This window comes from Manacus candei, unplaced genomic scaffold (genome assembly GCF_025592945.1).
Source record: "Manacus candei isolate 608988 ecotype Guabito, Panama unplaced genomic scaffold, ASM2559294v1 h1tg000081l, whole genome shotgun sequence".
Classification (NCBI taxonomy): domain Eukaryota; kingdom Metazoa; phylum Chordata; class Aves; order Passeriformes; family Pipridae; genus Manacus; species Manacus candei.
The window spans coordinates 2,387,399-2,400,376 of NW_026138129.1; the positions used below are offsets into that span (position 1 = coordinate 2,387,399).

The 12,978-nt window shown below is 35.1% G+C and overlaps 1 protein-coding gene across 5 annotated transcripts in view; it reads left to right on the forward strand.

Moving 5' to 3' along the window:
* The window catches only part of PDE10A (phosphodiesterase 10A), a 353,359-nt gene that overhangs the window by 289,701 nt on the left and 50,680 nt on the right, over positions 1-12,978 (forward strand). For all 5 annotated transcript variants that reach the window (XM_051811135.1, XM_051811134.1, XM_051811132.1 and 2 more), the window contains exons 4-5: positions 3,654-3,774; positions 5,691-5,740. In XM_051811135.1, the coding sequence (XP_051667095.1) occupies positions 3,654-3,774; positions 5,691-5,740 (171 nt within the window). The remainder of the gene's footprint in view (positions 1-3,653; positions 3,775-5,690; positions 5,741-12,978) is intronic.

Sequence of the window (12,978 nt, forward strand, 5' to 3'; positions counted from 1 at the left end):
GAGGAAACAGATCAACTTCTGGATTATGCTGGCACTCATTGACCTTGTGCTTTTTGTTGCAGCAGAAGGACTTTTTTTCTAGAGAAGCATAAAATGCCCCTGGCACAGCTACCTTACAAACATCAAAGCATGGAAATTAAAGTTTGTTTCTGTTTGTCGTATATAAAATTTACTTTAGGTATTAAATTGTGTCCTTGAATATTAGTTTTTCCATGTGGCTTACTTGTTTAGAATGAATGCTTAAAATTCAACTCACTCTATGATATTTCAGTATCTTCTTTCATGTTTATGTTCTAAGAGTCCTTGTATAAGTGACAACATTATTCTTGTATTACCTGTCATGGGTTGTTGTTTTCTGTTGCACAGAAGACAATATTCAAAGACCACAATATTCTAAAGACAAAGAACCATAGAAATATTTTTATATAAATCCCATAAAACATCCATCTTTCATATTTATAAATTTTAACATGAATATTTATAACAGGATTTCCCTTCTTAATTGTTAGCTCATTTTTATAGCTTTAAAATATATATAGCTACTAGAAATATGATGCTGGTATGATAGTGCTAAACTAGTTTTTAATCCACTTGAATTATTTTACGTAACGTCACTGAAATTCCGAATTTTACGATAAATACACAAAAATAGTTGTAGCCACGCAAATAGAAGGAAATTAGCAATGAGAAGAATGAATTAAGGAAAAGTTGATGAGTTTGAACAATATAAATTGCAAACTGAACTACCATAGCAAATTAAGAAACAGTACTTACTCCATACAATAGTGTTTATAGATATATAAGTACTCCTTTTCCATCAAGTGTGTATAATTTTTTTTGAGGAGTTACTTTCCTGAAATAAGTTTTATACCACATATGCACAAATCTGTGTTAGCAACCACAATGAATGGTGCTTGTACCAAGGTTTGCTGAGGACTTATTCAGTGTTTAAATACATGATTTCATAAAGACTATTGTGGCTTTTCAACCACATTGGTTATCGAATCTAAAATGCCTAGAACCAAATAAAAAAGTCTCTTTCATTCTACTGTAATAAAAAGAAAACCATTTCATAGCATGATGAAGTAATTCGTTGTTGATGATTGATCTAAGTGATAGAAGTACTTAATTGTGAATCTGGACAAATTGTATTCATCTGGCCAATTATGGATCCACATATTGTCAGCAGCAGAAATCTGCCATTGTAACAACTACATGTATTACACAGCTACCATCGTTTTAGTAATGTGGATGCATGCAATGGTTTGCCCTGCTTACAAAACATTTGCAAGCATATGTTGCAGAGGTGAGCATCAAGGGCACATAGGTTGTTATGTAATTACCATGCACACAAAACTACTGCTTGATTACAGGGAAAGCGCTGATTCTGCCACGGCCGTTATGCCAATGCGCTCGTTTTGATGATGTGTTCTCATAACGTATTAGCTTTAATCTTTGAAGATTTGATTTAAATCCTGACTGTTCATCACAAGTGAGGAGATATGTAGTCATTTCCAAGTTCTGAGAAGGTGTTATTCCACATGATAAAGGCTTTGTGCATGTGTGCATCATTACCTGTTGTTGCATTAGGGTATGTGGCTACACATACTTTTGCAGATATGGGTTAACATGTATGAATAGTATAGAGTCTTGTTCACCATTTTCCTGTTATATGGCTACTTATGACTATATCATAAGTATAAAAGCTACACTTTCATGAAACCATGCTATTGTTTTCTCCCTTTGAATAATCCAACAGTAGTAAATGTGGGACACAACAGAGGGCAGTCAATGGAAGCTTGCCAGCTGCCATATGGTGCTAATATTGGTGATGGCATGCTGTATTGTAAACTCAAGACTTGCAGCAGTTTATGCAATTATGCAGTGTGACCTTACATTACTGTCAAAATTCATAATCATCACATCATTTTATAGAAAGAATTATTAAGTGTCAGGTTTGTTATACGTTGAAAATATTTTGGACACCCTAGGTCTCAAATTTTCTAATACATCCATGTGGAGCAATAGATTAAGAAGGGGTCTTGGCAAAGACTGTATATTCTTGGGAACCATTTTGAAGTCAAGATTGAGATCTGCTTAATTTAAAGAAATTGGGAATTCATATTATCCAACAAGCACTTGGTTTTTTGTTTGTGGAGTTTTTTTTGATTTTCTGAGATGAAGTAGAAAAATGTATCCTAAATATATATATGGCTATATCCTCTGTATTCATGACATAATGTGTTGTATGTAGAAATGCATGAAAATAATAGAGGGAATAAAAGTTATAGCATGGAATATATTGTGTAAGTTATGTGCTTAATCCAAGTCCTGAAGGGCTGATAAATCTGGCAATAAATGTGTATGTGTAGCATGACACCATCACGAGCAATAGCTCCACAGAAAGCAATCCTTGGCACTGAGTAAAGATTTATTATCCTGCCCAAAACTGGTAATGTGGTAACTGAAGAAAGTAATATGGTCAACTACTTATTGAACTCAGTGATGCAGTAAATTGCTTAAACTAAAAATTAAGCTGGTGATGTTTAAACAAATTAAGGTTGATTGAAAGACTAAGACTTATTCTCCTGCTCCTTCATACTTCAGAGCCAAATTTAATATAGACTAGACTAATATAAACTACTAATGGAAAATGCCATGAATGTTCAGTGCCACAATCTACCCACCATTGCCATGTTTATGTGCATATATGTAACTCTGCTCAATATCTCTCTAGATCTTCTCTGTCTATAAATTTGGGTAAACCTGTACATGTGACACTTTAATGTGTCATGAATCTTTATTCAGTGCCAAGGATTGCTTTCTGTGAAACTATTGCTCGTGATGCTGTCATGCTACACATACACATTTACTGCCAGTTTTATCAGCCCTTCAGGACTTGGTTTCAGAACTCGGGAAATGGATAAACAAATGCAGCTGGGCCCCTGAAGGGAAGCTGCATCTCCTTTCCTGAGATTTTAACCATGTCATGCTGTTCCATCATTCCAGCAACCAGAACCCCATGGCTCCTATCTAAGCATCCTAACTGATTTGTAATCTGCCAGCAGATTTGATTTGTGTCTGCCATTGTCAGTTGAAACAAATGCCTATGGAGCCACAGTAGCTAGCATGATTTCAGCTCGTGTGATTTTTGTCCTTCACTTTGTTGGTGTTAATGATTGCTGTATTTGAAACACTGAGCTCCCTGAGCTCCCACCTGAAAGCTCTGGTGCTTGGCACAGTTCTGTCTTTTGGCTCATGAATTTGATGTGGAAGATGCTTGTTTCCTTTCATGGTGAACTGGGAGCTTAAAAGGAAGAAGTTGAAGTCTACTTACCTTATAATTTTCATATCTCTTAGTTTCTTCTTGAGACATTGTACATGACCCTGGCCCGGTTTAGGCAATTCATAATTGCTCAGTGGTGTTCTCAATACTCTTTAAACAAATGTACAAATGTCTAATGGAGCACAGTGTGGAGTGTTGTGTCTCTTGCTTAGCAGTGACCTTGTTCTTCAGCCAGCTGGATTAGGACAGTTCTGATTGACTCAGTATTGAAATCTTAACATATTATTTTTAATGAGTTTGTATGTTTAAAACCTGCAAATTACACCTGAGTTATTCTAAAATATTCTTCTCATCTTTGTTTCCATAGTACCAGGATACGAATATGCAAGGTGTAGTGTATGAATTGAACAGCTATATAGAACAGCGCCTGGATACAGGAGGAGATAACCAACTGCTTCTGTATGAGCTGAGCAGCATTATTAAAATAGGTAAGAAAAAGAATCAGATGTCTCTGAGCTGTTACTTAGGATCAGTGCACAGCACATTTCTTATGTGATTTAATTAATAAAGAAAGGTATGGAGGGATAACAGTGTTCTCATTGGATGTTCCCGCAGTATGAACTTACTTCACCTTCTGTCCCTCAGTGAATCCTTAACTGCACTTAAGTGAATGTCATCTTTGGAAACAGTTGCATAGCTAATTGTGAAATTAGAGTCTCCTGTTAAATGAGCCAAAGAATATTCTGTTCTGGTTATGATGGTGTTGCGATATCAATATTGAAAGTAAAAAAAAAATAAATCTACTGGCAATATCATTGCATACTGAAACTCCTTTTGAAACAAAACTGAAATGTTGCTGCAAGAAGGCATATCTTTTGTGTGATCTCAAACTAATTTGTTTAATTTTTTCCCTATCTGATGTAAATAACTTTTGTGGTAAGATAATAGTACATATGGTCAAAAGTTAAAAAAAAAAACAAACAAAACCAAAAATCTCAATAACAATAGAAGTGTAATTCAGCTTCTTTTTAACCAGAGTGGATATGCTCAGACTTTAATAGGGAGTATCACAGTAGCTTTGATAATATAACTTTCAGTCAGCTCTTTAAAAAGATTTTACTGTCCCTGCTACTTCATAATTTTGTAATGATGAATAATAGTTCTATTTTATACATATAATCTTTCAAGAGGACCACTTCTGTTTACTGGTTTTGCTTAAATTAGGATTTGGATATTGATGTCCAACTGACAGCAAATCAAACTGGATTTTATTAATACACAGCAAGAGAGAATTGACGAGACAAAGTGCTTATGTTTTACAATTGTTTTCCTTTTGTAAAGCAGATGAGGGGTTTTTTTATATATATATTTCCTTTACAGTGCTCATTTGCCTTGCAGCTCAAAATACATACTACAGCTGAAGGATTTAAAATCTGAATGCAAATTACCATGCCCTCAACTCTTACTGGTGTTGAGCAGTTAACAATGAGCAAGTAACTACACAGTGGGACTTTTTTCCTTTTGTCAAAGAAAAGAAGAAAGCCATTTGATTTGATTTCACACGAGTATAATTTCTCCCCTGGAAAGTACTAAATGGATTCTTGTGTTCATTCACAAAAAATAGGTACCAGATATGTTCTTTTACTGGTTAGAATGTTTAATAACTCTCGGAAAGACAAATACATGCTCAAAGTCTGTTGTGTAAAGTGAAAAACGTTGTCTTCTATATCCTGTTCCAATTTTGAGAGTTTTCATTTGAGCAGTGATTTATGATGGTTGGTTGACTTTAAACTTTTGAGAGTTGAAGGAACTTCACTTTACTCTGTTTCCTAGAACAATCTGAATCTGGCAAAATTCTGACGACTATAAACTTTCTGGTTTATGTCAGTGTTTTTAATATGGGGGAGATGCAGAAAACAAACTGTTTGGAAACACATTTTTGTGGCAATATTTGCAACTCCTCATTTTCCTGTGCTTTTCTGTTTTAAGGCAGGGACAAATATTCCTTAACATTTACAACTACCTTTTATTTTAGTTGTGGAAATTATAATTGTATCTGGCTGATAATATTATTGTATTTTTGTGTTAATTCTATACTGTTGTATGAATTAATTTGAATTTACAGACCTTAGGCTTTGGTGTATGAATAAGATATATAAAGAAGTTGTTTCTAAGGAACTTTTAGAATATAGTAAATAAAAATTGAGAAAAGAAGAATTATGTGTTAGTACCTCTAACTGTAGAGTCTGGAAAGTTTCAAGGGACACAGCAATTGACCTTAACCTTTAGAATTTTAGACATTTGTCCTAAATAGAATTGAATCTGTGGTTTCACCTCAGAGATATTTTTTAAGTTTGATTTACCCTTGTGAGTACAATTATTTATTTTGTTATTGCTTTGGCAGCTACAAAAGCTGATGGATTTGCACTGTATTTCCTGGGAGAATGCAATAATGTAAGTATACTGGATTAAGATGCTGCTTTTCTGGAGAGTTACAAGTGTTTTTTTCAATTTGATAATGATATTTTTATGTTCTTTTGCATGTCACTTAGCAGGAAATATTATCTGAGTGCTGAATTTTACATTTATCTTGTCTTTATTTCTGTAAATTAGATGTTTATGGAACATAGTGGTAATGAAAAAAATGTTCTCTGCTTTTAGATCCTTGGCCTTTTAATTTTTTTAAAAGATTTGGCAGTAGTGCTGTTATTTCTCTGACTGTAGCAGCTTAACTGATTTAGTCCCATTATTAATTGTCTTTAAGAAACAGAAATCTTAACTTGGATTTACTGTCAGCATAGCCTATTCTTTGCATCTAGTTGTCTCCAAGATGTTACCAGGTCTTCTGTTAATTGTCAGCTGCAACTTGATAGTGAGATAATGTAGATTTCAGATGTGGATTTTGGTTAGCATAAAATAAATGATACATTTAAAATTTATGAATTAAATTAGTTTCCGATGTAATATTTCAAATAACAGTGAATCCAATATTTGCTCTTTTTTTATTTGAACCTTGTTAGAATGCATTGCATTTTTTCTGTCCAGATTAATTTGTACAGTTGCCATGATACAAGACTTTGTAGTTACTTTGAATGGCTATAAAAAGGGAAATGCAGTTTATTACTTCAGTCAGTTCCATCAACTAAAAAATCACAATTTGTCAGAAATTTTATGTCTTTCATTGGTTCAAGAAACAAGCAGTGACTAGAAAGGAAAATATGCTTCTCATTGTTTTTGTTTCCTCACTTTGCACAGCCAGTTTTAATAGTTTATTCTTGTATAGTCCATTAGCCAATTTCCTTTGCTCTTTATGAAATAATTGAATTCAGAAAAAAGGGTAAAAATTACATTTTCGAAATAATGGAAACAGGATTGAAGATGAACAAACCTGTTACCTGATGTCGAAGAAGGCCCATACAGAAATTTCCTATAAGAAATGGAAATGTGTTTTTGCATTTTTTTCATATGATTATTTAATAATAAAGATAATCTACTTTATTATTCAATAATTGTGTCTTCTATGAATGAGTTCTGTTAAGTATATAAGTAGCATATATTTTTAAATAACCTTTTCCCTCAGAAATATAATTTAAGAAACATGTTCTTCCTTTATGAATGCAATCTTTGGTTCTCATTAGTAGGTGTAAGCATCCATTGTCCTGGGTAGGGGGTAATGCAAACAGTCACTGAAAAGCTTCCTCCTGCTGTCATAGGCAAGAGCCTGCAGGAAGTGCAGCCATCCGTTCTGAATGCAGTGCTGGCCAGTTTGGATGCCAGTGCCTACCAGCTGAGCATGCTCATCTCTAAAAGCCTTGTAAAAGATTACAGTAAAAATAACTTTTTGGGCTGAGACCTGGAGAATTCTTACTATGGTGAGGTTTTTCCCTTTAGATTAGTGTGGCATAATATGGGATTACTCCAAGCCTTCTGATACCCTGAGGGCCTGGGTACTACATGACCTTCTACTTTTTCTTTTTTTTTTTTTTTTAATACCCTATTAGGCAGATGAATCTATTTGCTTCCCAGTATCCCAGTATAACTCTTTCCTGAAAAAAGTTCCAGCCGCTGAAAACACACATTGACTTTATTAACCACTGCTATGCAGCTGCATCACCCAAAATGGAATGTTCTTCATGTAGTTATTATAGGGACTGATCCCAAGTCCTTTGAAGTTAGTGTGAGATTTTCCATTCACTTTAGTGGGCTTTGGGCCAGACTCGTGTTTGTAGTCTTGTAACTAAATGGTAATGCATTAGCCTACTTCTTATAAGAAATTGTCATTGGAAATTAAGTTAGATATCTCTTACCTCTTGAATATTAAATTTAAAAGATGCATCCAAGTGAGATTAGCCATTCCCCAGCAAATACCGGCAATGTGTTTTTATTTATTTTTATTAAATTTCTTTTTAAAATGAGAACAAAAAGACTGTGCATAGCAAAAGCAGAAATGAGCTAATTCTTTAAGCTGAAATTTCAAAACTTTTTTAAAAACCCTACGACTACCCTTGACAAAGTAGTTTCTGAATATCTATGACCATGTGTTGAAGAATTGCTTCTGCTTTCTGGTGACTTAATTTCTTGATGCTTGGTTTGTAACATAAATTTTGCAAGCTAAGCAAAATCCCTCCCCACCTCCCACACTTCTCCCCCAGGGAAATTTAACATTTGGCTTTTTGTTTGTTAGCTTGAAAAATAAAAATAAATTTTAATATAGTATTAATTATTAGGTAGAGTTTTGTAATATATGTAAATCTGCTTGTTATCCAGTTAGGAGTAGTGTATGACTTTTTGAAAATTAAGTATCGGGAGGGTATTGTGTAAGAATGGAGGAATCCTATTAACAAGCAGATAACTACTTTCTGCCTAATGGTTTTCTAATGTTTAGTGATGTGTGTTCTAACTATATTCTGCAAGGGAACTTAGGATCAAAACTGAAGCAAACGCATTAATTCTACTTCATTTCAGCTCCTGCTTTAAATATGTATGGGTATATTTTTGATTGGTTAAATAAATCCAAATTTGACTTGTGTTAATCTCAGCAAAGGAATGTTTTTGCTATATGAGATTTCCATAACTAACTTTAGTCTAGATTAAATAATGAGTTTCTAATTAGGATAGAAGATAATTTCCTTTTACAAAAATCCTATATATTTATAAAACTAAAATCAGTAAATGATTACTACATACTGTGTGCTATTATTTCTTAATATTGCTTTATCATTGCAAATTGCTTTTTTCATGGGTTACTAATGTGTTGTAAATCTTTCTTTGGCACAGTTTTTAATATGGGCAGCACTTTCTTTACATAAAAACTATATTAGAACTGAAAGAAAATTTTTTGTGATGTGAAGAAAAAACCTAGATTAGCCAGTCATTTTTGTTTTGCAAAATACAGATGATAGATACACTGGCCTTTAAAGGGTCACAATGTTTTAGAAAAAATTTCTTTGGCGTTAAACGGCACAAAAGAAAGTTTGTTAAAATACCTGTGCATATATGAAGTATCTTTGTGGCCTTATTTTCTTTCTCTCTATTGAAGTTTACAAACTATATTTTGACTTGTATTAGAGTTGGGTTACAGCATAATGGCAAGGTAACTTCTGACTGACAGTTCGGGTCAAATGCCTTCAGAATCCTTACTTGAGTGAATTTTCTTGAAATGGAAGATGGCACATCAATTGCAGATTACACTGTATTTCTTCGTGCAAGTATTACTCAGAATTGGTGCCCGAATGAGTGTGACCAGTTCAGTTGTTTTAGTAGCCTTCTGGTTTGTTCAAATTGCTTGGAAGCACTAGCACTCATTGCCCTCCTTACTAAGAGAGTTCTGATTATATGATTCTGCTTTTCAAATGATTGCCCTCTAGCATGTAAGCACCACTGGCAAGCCCAGCTCCTTCTTTTCCTATAAAGTTGCCCTGAGTACAAGAATCTGATTTTGTCTATGCTATATATATAGTAGAACACACTACAAGGTACTTAGGTACTAAAAGCAATACAGTGTCCTCATCAGGGTCAAGTGATCTGACCAGATACTGCCTCTTGTCTTTGAACTTTTTCCATATCTAAGGAATTATCTTTGTCCATGGGTTACTGTATTTATGCAAATAACATTATTTATTCTTAAGGTACATAACAGCCATTTTACAAATACTATATACCGGACAGCAGAAATGCTTCCAAATCAAACAGGAATGTTTCACAACTCCCCAGCAAACAACTTACCTTTGTTTAGGTTTCCTGTTTTATTCCTTATGGGGATGAATATATAGTTAATAATTCTCCTGTTAAGACCTTAATTAAATACCATCTTCAAACATGACTGAAAGGATTTACTGAAATCCCCATATTGGAGAGTATGTGTGTAAATCAATTGCCTAAATATCATGCTACCTGGGCATGGATTTAAGCCCAGAAGCTGACATCTTTACAAGGCAATATGTCTAAAACACTTATCACAGCTAGAGAGTTTCTAATGTAGTATTATATTAACTGATTCTTCAGATACTTCTTGTCTATAGTTTTTACTTGTATGAGTAATTTGCCTCATGATTACATTGTGATTCCTATGTAAAGATCTATGATTTCGAATTTTAATAGGCATACACTTAAAGTAGTTTTTTTACTAGGTCTTATGTTACTTGGTTCCTGAAACTGCAAATTGTGTTGACAAACAGATTATCCTTGCTTCAGAGAGAAGTTTCCAATAGCTTTATTGTAAGAAATAATTATGTGAGGCCACAAATATGTGCACGTACTCTGTGCTTCAGGGTGTATTTTATTAAGCCATTCTAATATTTCTGACCATGCAGAAGTTGTTGCAGCTTGATGTGCAGTGCCACCTACTGAGTTTATGGAGTGGGTGATTTGAATTGTTAAGAACCCAGGAAAAAACATCTACTGCTTGATGTCTCAGGTTTTTGTACCAGGCTAAGGTGTATTTTGAATGTGTAGATATATCTTCTCTGGAATTTGAGGCTTTTAAACATGTTTCCAGGCAAAAACCTTCTAGCTGCAAGTCAATTCAGAAAACTTTGGTCTTTTTCCTTGAATCAATTCTAACATCATGTATTCTTTTTATATAAGTGGAAGATATCTATTGCTTTCTTATTTGTTAGTGAATAGTTAGCAGAGAGTGAAAGTTGTTGATGAGTTACAGTGTCTGAGTTTGAGTTAATAAATTATCAAGCTGAAAGAAATAAGATAAATAACTGTCCAAATGTATTTTAGTGAAATTTTGATCTTTTTTCATTTAATATTCAGGTAAATGGATTTGTGGAAGGTGGTTATGATGAATATAGAATCATAGAATATCCTGAGTTGGAAGAGACTAGGATCATCAAAGTCCAACTCCTGGCTCTGCACAGAACCATCCAAAGAGTCACACTGTGTGACTGAGAACATTGTCCAAACACTTCCTGATCTCTATCAGGCTTAATGCTGTGACCATTTCCCTGGGAAGCCTGTTCCACTGCCCAACCACTCTCTGGGGGAAGAACCTTTTTCTAATATCCAACCTAAACCTCCCCTGATTCAACTTCATGTCATTCCCTTGTGTCCTGTCACTGGTCACCACAGAGAAGAGATAGGTGTCTGCCCCTCTGCTTTCCCCTGTGAGGAAGTTGTAGGCTGCAATGAGGTCTCCCCTCAGTCTCCTCTTCTCTAGGCTGAACAGATCAAGTGACCTCAGCCGCTCCTTGTACTCTTCCCCTGTAGGCCCTTCACTATCTTTTTAGCTCTCTTTTGGACATTCTCTTAGAGATTTGTATCTTTCCTATACTGTGACACCCAAAACTGCACACAATATTCAAGGTGAGGCCGCACCAGTGCAGAGCAGACTGGGACAATCCCCTCCCTCGACCAGCTGGCGATGCTTTGCCTGATGCCCCCCAGGACACAGTTGGCCCTCGTGGCTGCCAGGGCACTGCTGACTCATATTCAACTTACCATCAACCAGAACCCCCAGGTCCCTTTCCATGGCACTGCTTTCCAGCATCTCCTTCCCCAGTCTCTGTGTACATTAATATATACTATAGGTAGAATGTAGAATTTTTTAGAAAACTATACAGAGACTAGTTGTTTGTGATTCACTATCAGAATCAGAGGTTATTTTGCATAATTCTGCACTGATTTATCCAGATGTTTGGTTTTGCTCAATATATTCATTAATGCATGGATGAAGAAAGAATATAGAACTGCAGATGTCTTTGTAGGGATGGATTAGAATTCAAAATGGTCTTGGGAAAATGGTCAGAAGAAACCAGACAATGATTCAGCTAGGACAAGTCCTGGGCTTTCCATGGATTGCCTCTCTCTGTGTAGGGCACCTGATGACTTTAGGAAAGATCCTGGGATTTGCAATGAATTTGAAGGTAAACATGAGTCAGCATTATCATTCCTGTATCAAAAAAATTACACTGTCATATGTAGCCGACAGAGAACTCTAGCCTTAGTGTAAAGCAGTTTTCCTGTTCCTCTGTCCACTACTAAGACCCCAAATGTAATAATATGGCTGGCTTAAGAACTGCACTTTAAAAAAGAAATAAAAATGGAGGAGATGAGGTGAGTTCAGGAGAGAGGAGGGAGAATGGTCAGGAAAGAAAAGAACTGATTTTACTTAGTCTAAAGAAAAGAAAGTTGAGGGATGAAGGTATGCCTGGATAAGGCAGAGAGGAAGGGAATAATCTCCATACCTATGGTGTGTAGGGCAAGAAGAAGTGTGCTTGAATTAGCATTGGGAAAACTTCCTCAGTTGTGGCTGTACTGAAGCACCACAGTCTGTTGCCTGTGAAAGCTCAGGGATCCTCATCCCTGAAGGCGTGTTTGAGACATACTTGGTCAAACGTTTTTCAGAAAAATACTTAGTTGACCATGCCTTAAAATGGAAGGCATGGAAGAGAGGTATATCAACTTGATTTTCTGTGTCAATGAACTGGTATAACTCTCGTGGTGTTTTTCAGTTGTGTAAATCAACTGGAAAATTTCCAGGAGTGAAGTGCAGTTAAAAATGAATACCATTCAGAAGGATGAAAACATAAAAAACCCCCAAACCCAACTGCTAATAGTTTTACGGCATATATGTGCATCGTCTTCATTTCACAAGTATCCGAGGTTAGTACATAATATGTAGGTTAAAAATGCAAATCTGTTAAGTACACTGTCAGTTATCATGAAGGAAATAGCTTTTTATAGACAATGGTGGTAGTTGCTGATGGGGTTTTTCCTTCTTTTATACCTGTGTGCTTCATGCAGTCAGATTGCTGCACTTGTGTTTAAACTCAGGACATGATTTTAAGATGGTAGTATTGGGATACTACTTCAAGCTATCCAGTTTATAAATCCAAGGTTTTGGGCTGTGAATGCTTTCCAAATTATTTCTGTTTGCTTGGTTGTCTTGGTCATCATTGCTTACTGTGATGAGCTTTATTCCTGCTAAAAAACCTGGCCTTAAAAAGGCCTAAAACAGCCTTTATAACTATCTATAGATAATTTTATCATGAGGCTGTGTGGTCTTACATTTGGGTTGTCCTTTACCAAGAGTAAAAATCTATTGGATGTGAGCAGCAAAAGCCATTAAGCTCACTTAATATCAGCTTGCTCAATTTCCATTTCTCTTTAATGTTTTGTTTTTTTTTTTTTTTTTTTCCCAAGCATCAAATCACACAGCAATGCTTTAGTATTAAGGCTTTCAT